The sequence below is a fragment of the Rosa chinensis genome, chromosome 3, assembly GCF_002994745.2.
Source record: "Rosa chinensis cultivar Old Blush chromosome 3, RchiOBHm-V2, whole genome shotgun sequence".
Taxonomy (NCBI): domain Eukaryota; kingdom Viridiplantae; phylum Streptophyta; class Magnoliopsida; order Rosales; family Rosaceae; genus Rosa; species Rosa chinensis.
In genome coordinates this window covers 2,398,918-2,422,553 of record NC_037090.1, presented here as the reverse complement: position 1 = coordinate 2,422,553, position 23,636 = coordinate 2,398,918, and the positions used below count along the sequence as shown (strand labels likewise).

The window sequence follows — 23,636 nt, the reverse complement described above, 5'->3', positions numbered from 1 at the left end:
TTGCACCAGCCGGGAATCGAACCCGGGTCTGTACCGTGGCAGGGTACTATTCTACCACTAGACCACTGGTGCTCGTTTGTTCAATTGGCTCGGTCAAAATTGATTATCTTTAATTTTTGAATTGCAAATAATTCTTAAAAGTACTACTTTGATGGAAATGACAGAAATTTTAATGAAAGCCATAGGTGAAACTAGGATTAGTTTGGTTTCATGATTTGATCTTATTCTTGGGCTAGAAAACTTTAGGCATCCCAAAAGAACTCAGCAACATTCACCAATTTGTTAAACTGTGCACCAAATTAGTGCAGCTGACTAACATATGTTTGCACTTAATTCGCATTAATCTGCTCCAACAAACTTTCGATTTCATTGCAAACCAACATCAGAATGTTAGTAATACAGAGATGCAACAGCATCGCAGACTGTCATCTATGTTATGACTAAAGGCTTCTCTTAGTTGCATTTGCTAGCTTTTTGGTGGTGTATTTGCAAACTTCCAAGAGCAGCGAATAAGACTATCGGATACTCTATTCCCTGTCGCTGCATTGATGGGTATCATATCAGATATCTCCTGTATATCTTCTTCAGTGAGTCTCACTCTCAAGGAACCGATATTAGCATCAATATTTTCAGTCTTAGTTGTCCCTACAAAAACACAAGCAGAGTTCAATATGTTGAACTATCACAATATTCATCAAGGTACAGTGGCCTTGATCAATTCGTTTGGAACATAAATTGGTCTGGTGCAAGTAGTCTGATTTAGAAGAAGTGAACTATGGAAAGACAAACGGGCACGCACCAGGGATAGGTACCACATGATCACCTTGATGAACAATCCACGCAAGCGCGAGTTGTGCAGGGGTGCGTCCATGTTTCTCAGCCAAGTATTGTACTTTACCATAAAGAATCTTGTTTTTCTCAAGGTTGTCGCCTTGACAACGAGGAAGTGATTGCTGATGACAAATTGAGTGGCCATCAAATGAACTAGCTTATTCTCATAAGCAAGAGGAAATTAACAAACTGCAGCTGTCTTTACAGTGCTCTTTATCACATAATAACTAGATAGAGAGAGAGATACACAAAGAGTTACCAGAAAACTATTTGCAGGCAAACTTTCCACCATTGCCTTGCCAGCAAAAAATCCACGACCAAGAGGGCTGTATGTCACTATCCCAATTTCAAGTTCCCTATGTCCATCAAATACAACACATTACACATAGAGGAACTTCGAATCAAATTTAGACACCCAAAGCACCAACACAGAAAAGTAGACTGGTACATAAAGTTAATGGAAGCATGTATCAATCAATCATTACAGAACTGTGGTTTTAACTGAGTTTACCTGCAAAGAGGGACAATTTCTTCCTCAATTTCACGAGTCCAAATATTCCACTCCATTTGTACAGCAGTAATAGGATGAACTGCATGTGCCCTCCTTATTGTTTCTGCACTAGCTTCAGATAATCCAATATACTTTATCTTCCCCTCATTCACCAGCTTCTTTAGCTCTTCCATCTACCCTTATGAGAATAGCAAGTATTAGTTGGATATTTCAAAATCCAAAAAACTTGAGGAAAATCAGAAAATCAGAAAGAAAAGACAATAAGATTGCAGTTAAAAGAGGCTTACAGTGTCCTCTATTGGGACTGATGTGTCTATCCGGTGCTGATAGTAAAGATCGATGTAGTCAACACCGAGGCGGTTCAGACTAGCTTCACAACAGGAGCGGGCATATTCCGGAGTGCCATTAACTATAACTTGATTAGGCTCAATTCTTACCATACCAAACTTTGTGGCCAACTGAACTTCATCTCGAGGCAACTGCTTTAATGCCTGAAATACTTAGTAACATACCAACTATAAGTCATCTCACAAATCACAAGACAGTATAAAATCAATCAAACATTGAATGTCTTTATGAGATGGATCATATATGAAATACCTTTCCCACCAAAACTTCATTAGTATGTGGTCCACAAATATCTGATGTATCAAAGAATGTTATTCCTTTATCAAATGCATGCTTGATGATTGATAATGCAAGCTCTTCACTGACTGGAGCACTATTGTTGATTCCAGTAAACCCAGTACACCCAAATCCAAGCTTGGAGACCTGAAATTACATCATACCAAAATTCAATATGAAAGACATGCACCTTTTGTCTGAAGAAGATTCATAAATGCCATGATTGTTATCATGTTAAGCTAAATTTAATAGTCACCTAGAATTATAAGAATGACAATCAAACCCACAAATTCTATTGTTTTTGTTAATTAAAATCAAGAATTTAAAATGGTTTTCACCTCGAATCCCTCACTTCCCAGTTGCACTCTTGGAACTTGGAGTGTATCCTCAGCCATCCTTGTTCTTCTTCCTCTTCCTCTTTCCTCCCCAAATGGTGCTGAAGTGGAAATCAGGAATTCTGTGAGTTCAAATCTGGACAGCAGTTAAATTATTTGATGTTCTAAATTGTGTGTGTCAACATGGATTATGTCATTCTTGTTTCAAGGTCATTGTTTTTGTCACTGGTTACTACGAATCCGCATATAAATTGCACTATATGTTGATGCCATTGACTCATAGGTAGTTTATAACAAAACTCTTGATCTCTGCCAAATTTTTCTAACCAAGACAGTTCTCAAATTCAAAATGGGAGGCATCTAAAACTCCCTACCTTATTATAAACAAATGCCAATTCTACTCCATACAAAACATGCATAGGGCAACTAGTACAACAAGAAACTATGCTGATATATTGGATACATATTGACATCCATGAATGCTCCAAACAGCTTCAATCGAAATCCAAGATAACACCAGAATCTTACTCATATACACATGCAACGTCATACATTCTCTGTCACAATACTTCTATCTACTGTTCAATTGGAAATTTTTAGACTCGGTTATTAGAAGATTCCCAACACAAAAGCCGCAGATAAGATTGCATACGTAAACCATTCAAGATGGTATTTTGCCTTCTCTTTTCCGGCGCACTTGCAATCTTCCAAGAGCAGCACATCAAATTATCAAGTGCATTATTCCCTCCCACCGCAGGTATCATATCCGGATAGCTCTGATATGGTTCCACTCTCAGTATTACCATCAAGGTTTCTTTTTATCATATTTGTCCCTACAAAACAACACAAGCAGGTACTAACTTTACATATATCCCAAACCCAAAACTCCATCTCAGTAATTTGAACCTACACTTGTCCTGCAACTGCTAGTTTCCATCCCAGCCAATTTTACCATCAGGGGAACTTCAAAAACTAAATTAGAAAAAAGGGTGGACTGAAAGTTTCTGAAGAGTAATGGAGAATATGAGCAAGAATAATGCTTTATGTTGGGAAGGGGGAAGGGAACGAACCAGGGATAGGCCTCACATCGTCGCCTTGGTGAAGAATCAAAGAAGGAGGTTGAGTACTTGAGCAGTGGTTCTGGGTGTAGGATATTGCTTCCTGATAACAAAGTGATTGGCCCATCAAACAAACGAGCCTACGCTTAATAAAAAAACGTGGCCTCGACCAAAGATTCACATGGTTTGGCATTTGGGAGGTGTAGAATGTTAAAACGTGGTTAAACTTTGTCGAACACTACGTATTATTGAAATTCTCCGGAGCTGTAATCTCACAATCACCACTTTGGACGTGTCATGATTTAGGGAGTTGCTCCAAGTGATAGACTAGACAGATCTTGACCCGATTTTCTTTTATGATTATTTTGATTTTTGGAGTTTGAAAAATCGTAGATTCGTAGACAACAATTTGGTCGAGATTTTTGAGCTTCCTTTATAGGCTGTTGCCTAATGCAAATTTTCTATTTGGATAATTAAAAAAAAAAACCTTCTCCAACTTTTAACGTTAAAACCTAATCATTTTGCAAAGTCGCAAAGAAACTGAGCCATTCATCAAATCTTAACTAGCAACAACATTTTTGCGTGTTCACATTCATGTGTATTGGATATTAGAACTATCATTTCATTGCAAACAAACATCATAATGTTATACAATGAATGCAACAGCATCACTTTTTTTTTTTTTTGATAAAAACTCGAGCAAGCGAGTGCAATTTATTAAGTAGAAAAAAAATTACAAAGAGAATGGAGGTAAGACGGGCGTAAAAGACACAATCATCCTCCTATTATAAAGAACACAAATTACCCAAACGAAAATTAAGAAGACCCAACAAATTCCTATTACAATCACTCATAGTAAAATATGGAGTTGAATCCCACCAACTCACCAAGTAAAGCTATCGGAAGAAGCTAGCAAGAGCATTAGAAGCTTGATTGTCTTCGGAATAAAACATGGCCAGATTTAAAATAGAAATTTGAGAAATACATTCCTTTATTACCGTTATTTTTTTTTCCTTTATTTTTTATTTTTAAAAGCTACAACAAAGCGAGGAATTTAATAAAGAAAGGAGAGAAAAACAAAAGTAACGAAAGGGAGGGGGACATTTAAACCAAACCATCATCTATGTTCTTTTGGTTGCGTTGCTTGCTGGTGTATTTGCAACCTTCCAAGTGTAGCAAATGACATTGGCAGGTACTCTGTACCCTGCCGCTGCGTTGATAGGTATCGTCTCAGACATCTCTTGTATATCTTCTTTAGATAGCTTCACCCTCAAGGAACCAACATTAGCATCTATATGTTTAGTCTTGGTTGTGCCTACAAAAACAGAAGGAGAGTTGAGTATGTTGAACTTTTAACTGTAATTGAAGAAAGGTCTGGCCGGCATGGTGACAGTATTCATCAAGGTACACTTTTTTTTTTTTTTGGTGAAACTGGAGAACTAAGCAAAGGCAAAGCCCTTCTTAGCTCCAGAATTTATTAAACTAAAAAGAATACAAGGGAGGGGAAACAAAGCCAACCTCCGAGACCAAAAAGAACTATGCAAGCAAATTAACGAAAACGAAACTTTGGAAAACCTAAACGATCGCTATTACAATGTGCTTGAATAAAGGATGGCGCCGAGTTCCACCACATTAAACCAGGGGAGGTAGAACCAAAATTTGCCAAAGCATCTGCCACTTCATTACCCTCTCGAAATATATGTGAAGATTTGAATTGCATTTGAGACATTCGGTGCAGACAATTACCCCATTCTATACGAAGCTTCCAAGGGACCAAATGCGGAGAGCGAATGAAGTCAAGAACCAGAGAAGAGTCTACTTCTAACCAAATATGCTTCCAGTCCCTTACCCAAGCAAGTTCAATTGCTTTAATAACGGCCATTACCTCCGCAGCAACAGAGCTTGGAATGTCCAAATTAGAGGCAAAAGCACCAAGATAATTTCCTTTGTAATCCCGAAAGACGGTGCCGTAACCTCCGAGCCCTGAATCTTGCTTCCATGCACCATCAGAATTAATTTTAATCCATCCAAAGGGTGGAGGATGCCAAATAACCTGAACAATTTTAGGAGCCGGGCGGGGCTTGCATTGAACTCCAAAACTCTTCAAAACTCGATGGTCATTGACAGTGTTAAGCATGCTACCAGTTGCAATACGACTGGTAGACTGAATGTGGCCAGAAATTAGCTGGCAAACATGAGACACATGGTGCACATGACCTTCATGTTTAGATTTGTTCCTAGCTTGCCATATAAACCATATAGTAGCAGTAAAACAAGCCAACCACAAATCTTTAAGTTGTGGGCTATGGTTCTCCAACCCCAAGAACAACAAGTCAATTAAAGAATTAGGAACCCCCACCAAATTGAATTTTGAAGCCATGAGGGTCCATATAATATTGGAAAAGGAGCATTGGAGGAATATGTGGACCAAGGATTCAGTACTATTACCACACATGCCACACTTAGAAGCCAAAGCTATACCTCTTTTTTGCAAAAAGTCGTCAGATAATATTCTTCCCCTCAACACTTTCCAGGCAAGCATAGACATTCTAGGAATGATAAATTTAGACCATATGCACTTACTCCACTTTACTTTAGGAAGAGGATGTCGAAGAAAATGGAAAGCAATTTTTGCAGTGAGCTCACCCGATGTAGAAGGAGACCAAATTGCTTTATCTTCCACCAAAGGGTCTGCAGCAATGGGCACCTTCTCAATTAACTTACATAACACCGGGAAATGAAATTGAAGGAGATCTGGGAGGGCCCAAGAATTATTAGAAATATAATCCCTGACACTTTCCTGAAGATTATTCCCACTAACGCGATCACCAAAAAATTCGATTAGAGGCCGCCCCATGAAGTTATGTTTCCAGAAGGAAATCTTGGTACCTGAACCAATTAACCACTGAGCATTTTCCAGTATTATAGGCCAAAATTTCTTCACACCGGGCCAGATGGAAGAAGCAGCATAAGAGCGCCGCATGGAATATTCCGGCCAAAATCTAGCCCGGATAAAAGCACATCCAACCGCATTAGAGGAAAATATATCCCAACTACTCTTCAAAAGCAGAGAACGGTTGCGCAACACTAGTTGTGTAAGTCCCAATCCTCTTTCGTCTAATGCAGTACAACATGACTTCCATGCCACTAAAGGAACACCACGTTTGTCAATTGCACCAGTCCACAGAAAGTTTCGGCACCATACCTCTACCCTACGTAGCAAAGAAATAGGCCATTCATAGATTTGGAAGCTGTAAACAAGCATACTGTATATAACTGATTTAATCAATTGAAGTCGTCCCGCTATAGATAATAAAGAGCCCATCCAACTAGAAAGTCGTAAGCGGAGTTTATCCACAATCGGCTGGAAATGAGACACTCGAGGCTTGCCATGAAAGATAGGAACACCCAAATACATAAATGGAGCAGAGCCAAGAGGAATACCCAAAAAAGAAGCAATTGAATGTCGCCGATGGAAAAGATGCTTTCCAATAAAAACCTGGGACTTGGACTTGTTAATGATCTGCCCTGAGACGTTGCCATATTCCTCCATAAACACCATTACTCGCTTCAGGTTGCGTTTATCCCCTCGACAAAAAATAATGACATCATCTGCAAACATTACATGTGATGGAGCCTGAGTACCCCGGGGAGAAGAGATGAGCTGAAGTTTGCCAGAACCCACCAAATCAGAAAGCCCGCGGCTTAGAACCTCTTCAGCTAAGCAAAAGAGAAGAGAAGATAACGGATCACCTTGCCGCACGCCTCTACCGCAAGAGAAATAACCCACAGACCTGCCATTTATTAAGACTGAAAGCTTTGCAGACTGAAGAAGAGTACTCACCCATGAAACAAACTTTTGATGAAAGCCGAAGGCCTTAAGGACATCAAGAAGAAAACTCCAAGAGATAGTGTCAAAGGCTTTAGTGATATCTGCCTTTATCGCCACATTACCACCATAACTCTTTCGATCTAAGAGATTAAAGCATTCTGAAGTTGTCAGAATGCAGTCTGAGATACTTCGGCCAGGAACAAAAGCATGCTGCTGAGGAGAAATAATTCGAGAAGTAATCGAGGCAAGTCTGAGAGAAAGAATCTTGGGGATAATTTTGAAAACAAAATTCGTTAGAGCGATTGGGCGAAATTGCTTGAGCGAGACTGCATGATCCACCTTCTTAATCAAAATAATTAGCCCAGAGTTGAAGGAGTTAGTCAGCTCACCATGAACAAAAAAATGATGGACTGCATTAATGACATCATGCCGCACTAAGTCCCAACATGAGACAAAAAAATGTCCATTAAAACCATCCGGGCCAGGGGCACTGTCAGGATCCATGGCTTTCACTGCCATGAAGATTTCCTCAGCCGAAGGGATTGAGGTAAGGGAAGAATTCTCAACATCCGTGACAAGTGAGGGAATAACCCTACCAACAAGACCAGGAGCATTAGAAACAGTTTCATTGGCGAAAAGATCTGAGTAGTAGTCAATAATGTGATTTTGAATTGAGTTAGGATCATCATAAACATCACTACCATCACGCAGCAAAGAAATTGAAGATCGCATCCTCCGGGCACGACATTGAGCATGAAAAAAAGAAGAGTTACGATCCCCTTCTGATAACCACCTCAACCTAGATTTCTCACGCCAAAATAACTCCTGCAATCTTATAGATTCATTTAAATTGGCTTGAAGCTCATTCTCTTTAGCAAAAACATCATCAGAACCCCCCGAAGAAGCAATTTCTTGTTGTAGGACATCCAAAGCATTAAGATCAGAACTAACCTGAGCATGGATATCCCCAAAGACTTCCCAGTTCCAGCTTCGAAGGGCCTTTCGCAAAACCCGCAGCTTATGCTGAAGGGTAGACAAAGGGCAGGCAAAAGAAGGAGTGGAATACCAGCACTGCTTAACAAGATCGTGAAATCCTTTGTGCTCCAACCACATTTTTCGAAACCGAAAAAGGCTATGACGAGGTCCAGAGGATTTAGAAAAGGTCATAAGAAGCGGATGATGATCAGAGCAGAACCGAGGAAGAGTACAACAATCATAATGATCCCATGTATCCAACCAAGCTAAATTTGCAAGGCTCCTATCCAGACGCACCTGAACATTACCATGGACTCCGCGCCGACGAACCCAGGTAAACTCCGCCCCTTTAGTGTCAACGTGGAAAAGCTCACAAGTGTCCGACATGGCTTGAAATTCAGCACAAGATCGTTGACAAGGCAGAACACCACCTTTCTTTTCATGAGCTCCAAGCACTGCGTTGAAATCACCGAAAACTAACCAAGGGCCAGTGACAAAGCTACCCTTAACATTAGCAAGATCAACCCACAATCGGCGACGGTCAGCAGCAGTAGTACAAGCATAAACGGCAGAAATCACAGAAGACACTGAATCAAACATCACTTGAAGAGAGACTTGTTGATCAGATCTAGATAAAACTTGAACATTTGAGGAGAAAGAAGATTTACAAAAAATCCATAGATTTGGCTGAGAAGAGGCCCGATCATTTGTACATATTGCATACATTCCCAACTGACTCCAAAAGTTGGGCGGAATAGAATTCAATGAGACGAAAGGCTCAGCTATACATAAGATCTCCGGACTGTGAACACGAATAAAATCTTTCAAAGCATTTTGAGTAGGGGTATTAGCAATGCCCCTCAAATTCCAATAAAAGAGCCTCATTTAGACGCTTCTTTAGTACGGCGGAGATAGGCCTCCCTGTTCTCAGATTGAGTGGCCCTTCTCATTGATTTTCTATTGGCCCGAGACATGACCTCAATAAAACCCTCTTCATTACCTTCTCGTTCAGCCTCCTCATACCAACTCTGTGGATGTATACGAACTAAAGAGGTAAGATTAACATCATGCTCATACTCCTCATTCCTCTCGGAACCCCTAGTAGAAAAAGTCCTTCCATTTCCACCAGCTGCATCCTCCACACATTGAGGGCCAACATCACCCTGTTCAATCTGTCCATTAGCGTTAGGAAGAGTGACTATCTGTTGTGCATCAGTTGAGTTCTCAGTCGTAGCCACTACCACAGTGTCGGTAGCGAAACCAATTGGCCTCACAACATCATGAACCGCAGTGACAGTGGCATCCGTAGAGCCATTCCTATTCTCCAACGTAGGGAGAAGACAAGGAACCTGAGAAAAAGTCCGCTTAGAGAAGGAAGGACCCTCTCCAGGGTCTTCCACTACAGGAGGAGTACTATCAACTATAACCTGCTTCCCAATCTCTTTCACTGATTTTTTTGGAACATGCTTCTGTTTAGATTTTGGCCGCCGCTGGCGACGAGGCTTACGTGAGCGTCCTCGACCCACATCAGCCACAACTGGTGGAAGCGAACCTGTAGGTGTCTGGACAAGCTTGCAATCTGAAAGCCAATGACCAATGTTACCACAGTGGAGGCAATAGTCAGGAAGACGTTCATATTCAACTTCGACCACAACTACCTCCCCATTTTTTCGACGAACAGTTAAATCCCAAGGAAGATCAGAGGACAAATCCACGTCCACCAAAACCCTAGCATAGAGGCCGAACTTTCTTTCCAAAGTATTCGCATCTATTTTCACCGGAACACCTATTCCATTTGCTATCTCAAACAGTGTTATTGGCTCCCAGAATTGCAGTCCAAGGTCCCATAAACGCACCCACACCTGTGCGTTGGAGTTCCGTTGGGTGGCCGGCGAGAAGTTTGGCGTCCATCGCATAAAGCGTAGAATACCAGGTCTTAGGGAAATCGCACCTTTCTCCCAAACCATCGAGAGCACGTCATCTGAAGAAAAGCGGAAGGTGAAGTATCCCTTCCCCATTGGAATGATGCTCCAGTTACCAATCTCACCCCAAACAATGGACAACTTCTTGCGCAGGTCAGGAATAGAATACTTCTCCCCGGAGGCCAAATGGAGGCGAGCTAAGAGCATTTGCTTACACTTCTCCAGACCGGCCTGATACCCTTCTTCGGAAATGGTGACAGTCATTTTGCCATCGTGGATCTCAGCAGGCAGCAGGCTTGAAATGGAGACTGTCGGTTTAGCCACCACAGACGCGTAGGAGCGAAGAGCCCTGGGCGTCTGGGGAGCCAAGAACGACCATGGACAGATCGAACCCATGCTCAACATATAATATCCATTAATTAGCTAATCTGGTTGATTGAGTGGGGGAGTCTGAACCCTTGCAGACTCAACAGTGGTACCATCATCAAGGTACACTTCCCTTAGGCCTCGTTTGGTTCACGGAAAGGAAAGTAATTACTTTGTCTTTCTCATGGGAAGGGAAATGAAATTTCCTAACAACTTTCCATTTTGATGTTTGGTAACGTAAGGAAAGTTATCAAGAAAGTTGTTAAAAGTTTGTCAATAATATAATAAAATAATATGTTGTGAGTAATAAATGCAAGGAAAGAAGAGGGGAAAGTGATTCCTTTGATATTTGGAAGGAGCCACTTTCCCCCTTATTTTCCCTTCCCTCAGGAAATGATTTCTTTTCTTTTTGCAACCCAAACGCAGGAAATGAACAAGTTTCCTTTCCTAATACTTCATTTTCGTGAACCAAACGTGGCCTTAGGGATAGAAGTAAGGAAAAGAAACAGGCACACACCAAATATAGGTACAACACCAGGCACACAACAGGCATCGGGTTGATTAATGAGCCACGCAAGCGCGAGTTGTGCAGGGATGCATTCATATTTTTCAGCCAAGTTCTGTACTTTACCCTGAAGGATCTTATTTTCCTTGAGGTTCTCCTTGACATCGAGGAGTTGAACGCTGATAACAAATATTGGCCACCAAATGAACATAAGCAGCTACATGAGGAAATTAACAAAATGCAGGCTGAATCAGCCGATATACAAAATCTGTAACATATAGTTACCAGGAAACGATCTTCAGGTAGCCCATCTCGAGCTAAAAACCCACGACCAAGGGGGTGGTATGGCACTATCCCAATTCCAAGTTCCCTATGTTCCAACAAACGCAATACATAGAGGGACTTAACTTTAGTGTGTAAGTGTATATATCATAACGCATGTGTTATGTAAAAACCTCCACCTCAACTAAGTAAGGTTATGGTAAGCTCTCCTAAGGACTTGATAAACATTGGCAACCAAACCGAAAGTATACAGAATACATCTCAGAATGAACACCAATTTCGCTAATTAGAGCACTGTAAGATGAGGTTACCTGCAAAGTGGGACGAATTCTTCCTCAATTTCGCGAGTCCAAAGAGACCACTCCATTTGTATAGCTGTAATGGGATGAACAGCGTGTGCCCTCCTTATTGTTTCTGGACTAGCTTCAGACAATCCAATATATTTTATCTTCCCTTCTTCCACAAGCTTCTTTAATTCCCCCATCTAAGCTTGTCAAAATACTAGGTATTAATAGTTTAATTCAAAATCCAAAAATTTGTGACAATTGACAGAATAAATAAGGAAACACATTAATATTACAGTTAAAAGAGGGCTTACAGTGTCCTCTATGGGGATTGATATGTCTACGCGGTGCTGATAGTAAAGATCAATGTACTCGACATCAAGACGCTTCAGGCTAGCCTCGCAGCAGGAGCGGACATACTCAGGAGTCCCATTAATTATCCTTCGTTCATCAGGCTCAATTCTTACGACGCCAAACTTTGTAGCCAATTGAACTTTATCCCTAGGCAACTGCCTCAATGCCTGAAACAATTGTAAAATATTGAGTCTAAGATAACACATAAAACATTGAATTTTTTTATGAAATGCATGATATGTAATGACGCTACCTTTCCGATCAAAATTTCATTGGTATGTGGTCCATAGATATCTGCTGTATCAAAGAATGTTATTCCTTTATCGAATGCGTGCTTGATGATTGATAATGCAAGCTCTTCAGCCACTGGAGCTTCATTGAATTTCCCAGTAAGCCATCTACACCCTAATCCCAGCTTGGAAACCTGCATTCAACAAATGAAATTACATCTGCCAACAATTCATTATGCTAAGCTAGTCACCTAAGCTAATAAGGAAAACGAGCCAATCAACGTTTTTAATTGTTGCTGTTTGTAGCTTGTTATTGACACTTAAAAATCAAGAATCTGAAATGAATTTGACCTCAAATCCCTGACTTCCCAGTTGCACTCTCGGAATTTGGACTCCCTCATCCTCAACCATTCTTCTTTTTCTTTCTTTCTGTCCTCTCTCAATGGTACTAGGTGGAAATTAGGATATATATGAGCTTAGACAAAGCAAAAGCAGTTTAACTTTATTAGTATTTATACAACAAACTTTAGAGACTTAGATAGATTGTAGACAATAAATCAGTAAGTAGTAGAGCCAAGGCTTAGGAAGACAACAAGGTCGATCTGTCTTGGTTTTTCTCCAGCTCATGCTTGGCAAGTTGTTATTGTAGGTGTTACGTAATAGAGCCAAAGATTAGAAACGTCTTGGGAAAAATTTGTGTCAGTTGAGAAATGGACGCATTTGTACGTGGAAGCCAAAAGAGGTTGTTGTTTTTAGAGGGACATTGGGACCAAGGAGGGAGGACTCTGTGTTAGCCATAGAGAATGAGGAGATGCAGAGACTGGAGAAGAAGAAAAAAATTCTTCGTTAGAAGCTTTGCAGCTCCTGTACCATGAAGAATTTGAGACGTGAATGAATTTTATTCATTGTATGTACGTTGAATATATACATTGCATTCGGTACTAGATACAATCAAACTCTAAAGGGTATCTATAACTGATCACTCTATCTATACAATTAAGTAAATTAAGATGACGTGTAACATATTGATATCAGCTCAGAGACTTATCAAGTATAGCTGCTTGTACATTTGCAAGGTTGCAATAGAACGACTCTGCTCAGCAAGAGTTGTGGATCGAGCTTGCACGTACACTTGCAATAGAACGAGGACTCGTGCATTATTATTATTTTGAAAAAAGTATTATTATTATTATTATTTTGAAAAAACACGTGCATTATTTTCTCTAGCTAGGTAACGACTGATTTTGAACTGCAAATAATGCGTTGAAGTACTCATGGGGATTAAAATGACAGAAAATATTAATGCGAAACTATATGTCTGGGACAGTGGCGGATTCAGGATCTGAAATTTGTCTAGACTAATTAGAAGTGTACAAAAAATTTAGAATTTATATATATATATATATATATATATATATATATATATTCTAAGGTCTGGAACCCAATTGAATATCAAAAACATAGAAGCAAAACTAAAAGATACTAAATATAGTGGGAACTCATAGTGGGAAAGCTGTGCTATTTGTAATGATGCTTCTTCAATATAGAGTTATCTTTCTGATATGTCACTGCTATATCAAAGCAAATGGAGTAGCCATTGATGCACTCTTTGTTAATTGGTGCTTGTTAGAATACATAGATTTTGTAGAGAGTCCTGGTATTGTTTCGGAATATTCTCTTTACGCTCATTGTAATCTGGGGTTCAGGCTCTACGTCCCCCCCTTGTATTCTGCAATTTCATTAATCAAGGTTTGAGGGCAACCGCACCAGCCCAATTTCAAAAAAATATATAGTGGGAACTACATACAAATTTTATTTAGAGAAGAGCTTCCAAAACTACAAAGTTGAATGAAAGAGATTTTCCTTATTTTGTTCTCTATTTCTTTTAGCCTGTTATGATTTAGTTTGTCTATTGTAGCATTCAATTTCAATACGTTGATTGCATTCCATTGCCGTGAGTTGCGGTGAGGATAATAAAAGCAAAATCAAACAAACAAAAGCAACTCCAAACATTTCAAACATTGACAACAGATTTATTTGTTGTCAATTCGAACATTTTTGTACTACCTAATTGATTTGATTCCACCAATTCCAAATCAAACAAACCAAAGTAAAAGAACAGCTTGATAAAAGTAAATTTTACCTTGGGAAACTTGATCAAGCACCTCTAGAGACTAGAGCATGCCGTGAATTCCTTTCAAACGCAGCAGCAGTATGCACTGGCGAATCCAAGATCCGAAACTTGTCATTAGAAGTAATTGACAACAGATTTCTTTGTTGTCAATTCAAACATTTTTGTACTGCCTAATTGATTTGATTCCTCCAACTCCAAATCAAACAAACAAAAGCAAAAGAACATGCATCTTGATAAAAGTAAATTTTACCTTGGAAAACTTGATCAAGCACCTCTAGAGACTTAGATCATGCCATGAATTCCATCCAAACTCGGCAGCAGTATCTATGGGATTGAGCACAATTGGAGATGTTCATGCACACTGACGTAGCCATTAGAAGCGCAGTTATAAAGCGGACTGAGATTAGCAAAGTGGAGTAGTGCGCCAGAGATAAGTGACGTAGCCCTAGGATTATGAATGATCCGTGAAAGTTGAATCCGACCCAGAAACCCTATCCGAGAAAGCTTCGAGTTAGGCAGCCAAAAAAATTAAGCTCTGTTATTAAATTTCAAAGAAAAAAAAATTTAGTTTATCCAATAGTTGAGACAAGCTAGAGTACCCCCCAGTATGGGATACCTCTATTTTTTATTTTTTTAATATATAGCAATTAAATATGATAGTAACCTGATGAATAGGTCATCAGGTTACCCAATAAAATTTTGACACATGGAAAATAAAATAAAAAAATTATACCAATTTAACAACACATTTGTCATCAATTTGTAATATTGTCTATGTATATGTAAATATTGTCCTAGACCTTGTAATTACCACAAAGAGGACATTTATTACAATACTTTTGATAATTTGTCTTTACATTCGTAATAAGCGTTGTCAGAGATGTAATTATTTTCTCAATGACAAAAATTACAGAAAGTACCACCCAATTACACAATCGAGAACTATATTACGTGAATGAGGACACACGCTCTATTTGGTATGAAATATGAATATTTACCAATCGTACAACACATTTGTCGTCAATTTTGTAAAATGATTCATAAATTGGTAGATGTTGTCCTAGACCTTGTAATTACCACAAAGAGGATATTTATTACAATACTTTAGATAATTTGTCCTTATATTCGTAATAAGCGTTGTCAGAGATGTAATTATTTTCTCAATGACGAAAATTACACAAGGTACCACCCAATTACACAATCGAGAATTATATTACGTGAATGAGGACATATGATTTATTTAGACTAAAATATGAAGATTTACCAATCGTACAACACATTTGTCGTCAATTTTGTAAAATGGTTCATAACTTGGTAGATGTTGTCCTAGACCTTGTAATTACCACAAAGAGGACATTTATTACAATACTTTTGATAATTTGTCCTTATATTCGTAATAAGCGTTGTCAGAGATGTAATTATTTTATCAATGACGAAAATTACACAAGGTACCGACCAATTACACAATCGAGAACTATATTACGTGAATGAGGACATATGATTTATTTAGACTAAAATATGAAGATTTACCAATCGTACAACACATTTGTCGTCAATTTTGTAAAATGGTTCATAACTTGGTAGATGTTGTCCTAGACCTTGTAATTACCACAAAGAGGACATTTATTACAATACTTTTGATCCGTCAACTTGGGATGAGAAGATATTTACAGAAACCTTTTCAATTATAAACAGGAATTAGTGGAATTTAAGCATATGTTTGTTAGGGTAGAATTGTTGCACATTCCATGATTACATAACATTAACTATTACTAGCTTAACTTGCACAGGTCTGCACCCTAACTCAACAATTGGTTCTTGTTGAAGTTTGAATTTCTTGCAGGTATATCATAATCTCTCTTGATCACTTTCCAATCTAATTCAAGTGGTCGTAAGCAAGTAGACTGAAAATATGATTGCCTTAAATTCAGATTTTACTTATGTTCTGTATGTTTGATGATGTTCGTAATTAGCCTTCAATTTTGTGGTTCACATTTTGAAGCAGGTGGTTAGTTGCAAATAATTGATTGATAGGGTACGAAAAGTAAATATCAAAGTTAGAAGGCACATACAGAAACCATGAGGCAGCAAAGTAATGGAGAAATACATTATTTGAACTTCATTGACAGTTCATCTTTTACTAATACAGTAATCTGCAATTCTAAGAAAATCTTATGCCAACCAACCCATATGATGGGTACATAAAAAGGTACAAATGAGAGGTGAGATATACATCAGACTATTTTGGAAGTTTCTTATTGCTTTTTATGCAGTCTTGAGTTAGGGGAGTTACAACGCCAAGGGTGAGAGAGGTTGTCTTGCTGATTCTTGGTCACTGAAATCGATCTTCCCCTGATTCGGGCTGCTGCTCATCACCTTAGAGCTAGATTTTCACTTGTTTGACTGCAAAAGGGGAGAATGCATAAAATTAGATCCAACTACAATTTCATGGACATGAAATGCCAAGGAAAGTATAAGAGCATAGTAAAACATGCAATCAAAGCTATTCTTCTCCCTTTCTCTCACCTTCGTTGATCATCAGTATGCTTTCCATCAGAACCAGAATTGTTTCTTTCCTTGCGGTACTGCTTTAGTAATCTTTTGTTAGCTTCATCTAACACTTTGTTTTCTTCGAAAAGCAATTTGACCTGCATTCATCATAATATATATGGGATATCATTCGTTCATTACACTATATCAGGTTTGAGATGGAAGTGGAAGAATCAATATCAGAAAACGTTCTGCTCTTCTCACCTCCTCTTCAACAGAAAGAAGATTGATCCTTTGATGTTCTTTATCCTTCTCCAGTGTTTCATTATTCTTCTTAAGTGTTTTCAACTCAGCAACTAGCGATAAAACTTTTTGAGATGACGGCCTCAAGCTGCCATGTAAACGAAAAGAAATTTTAAGCATTCTTTGACTTCAGAAAATATAAATTGACACCCATATACCAGCAGCAGATGAAAGTAGACTGGGCAATTCAAAATGTCGGCAGTAAAACAATAATCTGCCACAAAAATGACTCAAAAAGAAATGCAACTTGTAATCTATCTAAAACCATTTGAAAATAGGACCAGAAAACTTGAAGCACAAATAATTCTCAGTAATGGAAGTACAAACAATTCTACAAATAGTTTCCACAATCATTTGAACACTCTGATTGCAATTCCCATCCAAATTACCAAACTGTGTCCATCCAATAAACCAACTTATCAACAAGTCAACAGGCAACAGCTCGATCAACTAATGGAGATATTCAGAAATGCAGCAACTTGAAGCTCAATCAATTTAATGATTTTAATCATACAATTTGATTATACATTCATACAAATATACAATACCCAGCAACTTACCAAGCTTGATTTCAGAACCTAACCAAGCTTGAAGAGTGAAACCAAGAATGTAAGTGAAAACCCAGAAACCGAATCCAGAGTGTAACCAACAGTTTCTGGCTTTCTGCTTTGCTGCTTGAGGAAGAGAGCAACCAAGTTCGAGACTTCAAGGCCATTTGACTGAAAACCCAGAAAGTAGCAGAGATGTTCATGAGATACAGATCGATTGAAAAGTAAAAACCCAGAAATTTCGATAAACTATTTGACTTACCACCGTTAGTCTATCACCGTCGAGTATAGAAAGGGCCGTCGAGGAGAGAGGCTGAGATGGAAAGGGTCCATGCCGTAGAGAGAGAACCCGTGGGCTGGAGGCTGAAGAGGACTGGAGGAGCAGTGGAGTGGAGGGGCGCGGTGGAACAGAGGGAGACTGAGGCAGAGTCGCGCAAAGAGAGAGAGTCGTGGTGGCACAGCGAAGCGGAGGCCCGACATGAAATTAGATCCAACTACAATTTCATGGACATGAAATGCCAAGGAAAGTATAAGAGCATAGTAAAACATGCAATCAAAGCTATTCTTCTCCCTTTCTCTCACCTTCGTTGATCATCAGTATGCTTTCCATCAGAACCAGAATTGTTTCTTTCCTTGCGGTACTGCTTTAGTAATCTTTTGTTAGCTTCATCTAACACTTTGTTTTCTTCGAAAAGCAATTTGACCTGCATTCATCATAATATATATGGGATATCATTCGTTCATTACACTATATCAGGTTTGAGATGGAAGTGGAAGAATCAATATCAGAAAACGTTCTGCTCTTCTCACCTCCTCTTCAACAGAAAGAAGATTGATCCTTTGATGTTCTTTATCCTTCTCCAGTGTTTCATTATTCTTCTTAAGTGTTTTCAACTCAGCAACTAGCGATAAAACTTTTTGAGATGACGGCCTCAAGCTGCCATGTAAACGAAAAGAAATTTTAAGCATTCTTTGACTTCAGAAAATATAAATTGACACCCATATACCAGCAGCAGATGAAAGTAGACTGGGCAATTCAAAATGTCGGCAGTAAAACAATAATCTGCCACAAAAATGACTCAAAAAGAAATGCAACTTGTAATCTATCTAAAACCATTTGAAAATAGGACCAGAAAACTTGAAGCACAAATAATTCTCAGTAATGGAAGTACAAACAATTCTACAAATAGTTTCCACAATCATTTGAACACTCTGATTGCAATTCCCATCCAAATTACCAAACTGTGTCCATCCAATAAACCAACTTATCAACAAGTCAACAGGCAACAGCTCGATCAACTAATGGAGATATTCAGAAATGCAGCAACTTGAAGCTCAATCAATTTAATGATTTTAATCATACAATTTGATTATACATTCATACAAATATACAATACCCAGCAACTTACCAAGCTTGATTTCAGAACCTAACCAAGCTTGAAGAGTGAAACCAAGAATGTAAGTGAAAACCCAGAAACCGAATCCAGAGTGTAACCAACAGTTTCTGGCTTTCTGCTTTGCTGCTTGAGGAAGAGAGCAACCAAGTTCGAGACTTCAAGGCCATTTGACTGAAAACCCAGAAAGTAGCAGAGATGTTCATGAGATACAGATCGATTGAAAAGTAAAAACCCAGAAATTTCGATAAACTATTTGACTTACCACCGTTAGTCTATCACCGTCGAGTATAGAAAGGGCCGTCGAGGAGAGAGGCTGAGATGGAAAGGGTCCATGCCGTAGAGAGAGAACCCGTGGGCTGGAGGCTGAAGAGGACTGGAGGAGCAGTGGAGTGGAGGGGCGCGGTGGAACAGAGGGAGACTGAGGCAGAGTCGCGCAAAGAGAGAGAGTCGTGGTGGCACAGCGAAGCGGAGGCCCGACGCTGGAGGCACGGTGACGAACTGAGAGTGACGGCGAAACGGGATACCTTCTGAATAGGTCAGCTTGTTTCGAATATCCATGACCCTTGGATATATTACTGATCCAACGGTCACAAATATTCACAAAACACACAGTATGGGATACCCGCCAGTACTGTAGAATTTCCCCCAATAGTTTACTAGTTTCACACTTTGATAAGACCTCAACAGAAACCAATTTGCTAAACCATGCACCAAATTAGTGCAGGTGACAACATGTTTGCACTTAATTCGCATTAATCTACTCCAACGAACTTTCAATTTCATTGCAAACAAACATCAGATTGTTCCTAATATACACAAAGATGCAGCAGCATCGCAGACTGTGATCTATATATATTATGAATAAAGGCTTCTTTTAGTTGCGTTGCTAGCTTTTTGGTGGTGTGTTTGCAAACTTCCAAGAGCAGAGAATACGACTATCAGATACTCTATTCCCTGTCGCTGCATCGATGAGTATCATATCAGATATCTCCTGTATATGTTCTTTATTAGTGAGTTTCACTCTCCAGAAACCGACATTAGCATCAATATTTTCAGTCTTTGTCGTCCCTACAAAAACACAAGCAGAGTTCAGTATGTTGAAACTATTACAATATACATCAAGTTATAGTGTCCTTGATATATTTCGTATTTTCGTTTGGAACATAAATTTGTCTAGTGCAAGTAGTCTAATTTAGAATAAGATGAACTAAGGAGAGGTAAACAGGCACGCACCAGGGATAGATACCACATCATGATCACCTCGCCAATGATTTACATGGACGTGTCATGACATGTCGAAATCCTGTCAACGTGCTTATCTATTGAAATTATTTCATGTCACTAGTGGTAAATCATGAGTTTTAAGGTCTATTTTGAGTAGAAATTTTTTGAGCGTTCGTCAAGAGGAGAACATTTTACAAATTATATTTCATCAATGGTGAGATTGATTATAGCATAAGAGAGTTTTATGCCATTGTCACATACATAGTTCTCTCTAGGACAACAATTCATTATATTTATCAATGTCAAATACTTGATTTTAACATGTCTAATCTTTGATGATACTGTTATTTGTTCACTCTCAAAGATTTAGTTGTTTGTACAGAACATGCATATTTCTTCTAGCAGTGTAAATGACACAAAATTTACATGCATGTCTGTTTTTAATTTCCTCTAAAGAAGACATTATGATAAAAGATGTACATGCCCCGAGATGTTTTTAATAAACTCGACTCCTTATTCCTTAATTAGGCAACATATTCATGTACCCAATGCGATACAAACTAAATAACTATTAATCACAGGTGAGTGTTACCAGAGGACTATTTAGTAGACTTTGATCAACTGCTTCGCCACCAAAAGATCCCATGAATAACTATGAATCCAAATTCGAACTTCCAAGAGAAATAATAAGAGGATGATATCATCTTCAAATTCAAAATTATTTGGGAGGGAGAAGACTTTTCCTTTCCAATCAAAACTTTATGCGGTCCATGAACATATGATCAGAGAAGGAGACTCCACCAATCCCCCATATATATACACCCAACTCCCAACTTGCAAATCTGCACAAACATATGAAATTTCAAGTAACAAATTTACAACCCAATCACCAACTGTTTGACCTATAAAAGAGTCATCACATTCTCACCCCTCAACTATATCATAAATTGTCAAATTCTTCGTCCTCAATTTTATAACGCATGACAATTTCTCACGCTCAAATGCTTAATGAACTTGTTTCTATCCTTTTTGCATGTTGTAATCCTTTAAAACTTTCTAAGAATGATGTTAAATCCAAGCCCATAAAATATTAAACCCAAAGCCCAAAACAAATAAAGAACCGACCCAAAAACTAAGCCCTAAAACACAGGTATAAATACCAAAGCCCTAACCGAAAACCCAGAACCCTAATCGCTGAGGAGAGAGCAAGGACCCCCTCACTGAGCGACCATGTCGATGTCGAAGAGCTCCAAGATGCTCCAGTTCATCAACTACCGCATGAGAGTGACGATCCAGGACGGCCGTCAGCTCGTCGGAAAGTTCATGGCCTTCGACCGCCACATGAACCTCGTCCTCGGCGACTGCGAGGAGTTCCGGAAGCTTCCTCCGGCCAAAGGCGCCGCCGCCAAGAAGAACACCAACACCAACGAGGACCGCGACGACCGCCGCACTCTCGGCCTCGTCCTCCTCCGCGGCGAGGAGGTCATCTCCATGACCGTCGAGGGCCCGCCGCCTCAGGAGGAGTCACGCGCCAAGGCCGCGAGTGCCGCTGCTCTTTCTGGCTCCGGAATCGGACGCGCCGCCGGCAGGGGGATCGTAACTCCTCCCGTGGCCCAGGCCCAGCCCGGTCTCTCCGGCCCCGTCCGCGGCGTCGGCGGGCCCGCCCCCGGCATGATGCAACCTCAGATGTCTCGCCCTAACCTCTCGGCGCCTCCGATGACGTATCCGGCTGCTCCGGTGATCCGCCCCCGCCGCAGATGTATCCCGGCCAGGGACCACCACCGATGGTGCGTGGCCCGCCGCCGCAGTTTCCTCCTCCCGGTGCTAGGCCCGGCGGTCCACCTCAGCAGTTTCCCGGTCCTCCGATGCAGTATGGGCAGAGACCAATGGGGCCTCCACCGCCGGGGCCTCCGGGGCAGATGATGAGGGGTCCACCACCTCGCCAAGGAATGCCGCCTCCTCCCGGTGTGTTTGGAGGACCTCCACGTGGAATGCCGCCACCGCCTCAGAACCCTAACCAGCAGCAGCAGCAGTGAATTCGGTACTTGTTGTTTAGTTTAATTCGGGGAGATGTGTTTTGTGGATGATGATGAGCTATAGAACTTACTTTTGTGTGCACCTACTTTCTGTTAGTACTTAAATGAGATGATATGTGTTGATCATTCGGTGAATTTGGAGTATGTTAAGTTGTAGCTATGCAATGTAGATTGACCGGAGCTTCATTAATCATTTGGTGAATTTGGAGTTGTTCCTGCAATTTCTTTATCTTTAAGTTGTAGCTGTGCAGTTTAGAATTACAATGTTTACATTTTGTGAATGTCTGGAATCCGTGGATCTTGCTAGTTGCTATTAAGCTAAATGAGAAGACCATTGGGAAGACATTAAATACCTATCGTTATTTGAGAATATGTACAGTATCTGCTAAACCTATCTTCACTTGAACAATACGAACAATGTTTGATATACTACATACAGGAGAAACTGAGTTTTGTGGTTTGGCTAATTTGTTCTGTAACTCTTGGAATTTTCAAGTGTTTGAGGACTTCACTGATTTCTGTATTTTAAGTTGTAGCTGTGCATTCTAGTATGAGATTTGAACCCTATTTAGTTGCTATTTATGTTTGTAAGCAATGAGCTATTTTTCTTATATGGATAATTGGATATACTTTGTGTTCTTCTCATTGAGTGTTGATACTTTGAATCGTTCTTGCAATTTCTGAATCTTAATTTGTAGCTATGCAATTTAGAATGACCAGGGTTTCCTATTCTGTGAATGAATGGGATCTGTAAGACCTTGTTGCCATTAAACCAAATGAGAAGACCGTTATTAGTGCAGAGATAAAATACCTATTTTCGCTTTCAATCCTGTACTACATGCAGAGGGAACTGGGTTTTGAGTTTTAGCCAAGTACTCTTGAAAATTTGATGGGATTGAAGGCTCTGACTAATTTCTATATTCCGAGTTGTAGCTATGTGATGTAGAACGAGCATTCGATCTACATTTGTGTATAGATGGGATCTAGACGGTTAGACCTTGCTAGTTGCATTTTTTTTTTTTTTCATTTTTGTTCCTTAGTCTAAGTTGTTGCTATTAGTTTCCTTGCCGAGTTGGGTATGTGTATGTCTATAGACAGAATTGATACTCTATTTAAAACACACTGAACACTTGAAAGTACCTGTATTTTTACTCAACATATCAAATGTGTGTTATACAATGTACAGGAAGAACTGGATTTTTGAGATCAAATACTCTTGGAAATTTTTTAAGAGTCAGAAGTATGTTTCAAGTTTCACTAATGTGTTAGCAATGAAGAAATACGAAGATTGATTTAGCTTGTTGCCATTAGAAGTTTAAACCAAAGATCCGAAATAGACCAGGTTCCCCTTAAGTCCCTGACTTCCAGAACTCTTAGAATGTGGACTCTTAGCTC

General features: G+C 39.6%; 1 protein-coding gene, 2 long non-coding RNA genes, 1 other non-coding gene and 2 pseudogenes across 4 annotated transcripts; 1 reads left to right on the top strand and 5 right to left on the bottom strand.

The window, feature by feature from the left end:
• Window position 1: 1 nt before the first annotated feature.
• TRNAG-GCC lies at window positions 2-72 on the bottom strand. Its single transcript has one exon. It is a non-coding gene; the product is annotated as a tRNA-Gly (tRNA).
• A 206-nt stretch (window positions 73-278) lies between these two features.
• On the bottom strand, window positions 279-3,594 carry LOC112192773 (probable aldo-keto reductase 1). Its single transcript, XM_040516169.1, has 8 exons — window positions 3,372-3,594; window positions 2,305-2,402; window positions 1,943-2,113; window positions 1,630-1,833; window positions 1,343-1,515; window positions 1,091-1,187; window positions 800-953; window positions 279-645 (listed from the first exon to the last, which is right to left on the bottom strand). The coding sequence occupies exons 1-8, from the start codon at window positions 3,550-3,552 to the stop codon at window positions 467-469; spliced, it is 1,257 nt and encodes a 418-aa protein (XP_040372103.1). The 5' UTR covers window positions 3,553-3,594; the 3' UTR covers window positions 279-466.
• Window positions 3,595-4,378: 784 nt separating this feature from the next.
• On the bottom strand, window positions 4,379-12,623 carry LOC112192774 (annotated as a pseudogene).
• A 4,373-nt stretch (window positions 12,624-16,996) lies between these two features.
• LOC121052006 lies at window positions 16,997-18,050 on the bottom strand. The gene is made up of 3 exons (XR_005807759.1): window positions 17,847-18,050; window positions 17,597-17,755; window positions 16,997-17,124 (listed from the first exon to the last, which is right to left on the bottom strand). It is a non-coding gene; the product is annotated as an uncharacterized LOC121052006 (long non-coding RNA).
• A 343-nt stretch (window positions 18,051-18,393) lies between these two features.
• LOC121052005 lies at window positions 18,394-19,599 on the bottom strand. The gene is made up of 3 exons (XR_005807758.1): window positions 19,244-19,599; window positions 18,994-19,152; window positions 18,394-18,521 (listed from the first exon to the last, which is right to left on the bottom strand). It is a non-coding gene; the product is annotated as an uncharacterized LOC121052005 (long non-coding RNA).
• A 1,778-nt stretch (window positions 19,600-21,377) lies between these two features.
• On the top strand, window positions 21,378-22,470 carry LOC112192722 (annotated as a pseudogene).
• The last annotated feature ends 1,166 nt before the right edge of the window (window positions 22,471-23,636 follow it).

Coding starts and splice junctions, on each gene's coding strand:
- LOC112192773 (XM_040516169.1), bottom strand. CDS start 3,552: ATGCCAAACCATGTGAATCTTTGGTCGAGGCCACGTTTTTTTATTAAG. Junction 2,114..2,304: donor TGGGAAGTGAGGGATTCGAG/GTGAAAACCATT, acceptor ATGTAATTTCAG/GTCTCCAAGCTTGGATTTGG. Junction 1,834..1,942: donor ATGAAGTTTTGGTGGGAAAG/GTATTTCATATA, acceptor TAAGTATTTCAG/GCATTAAAGCAGTTGCCTCG.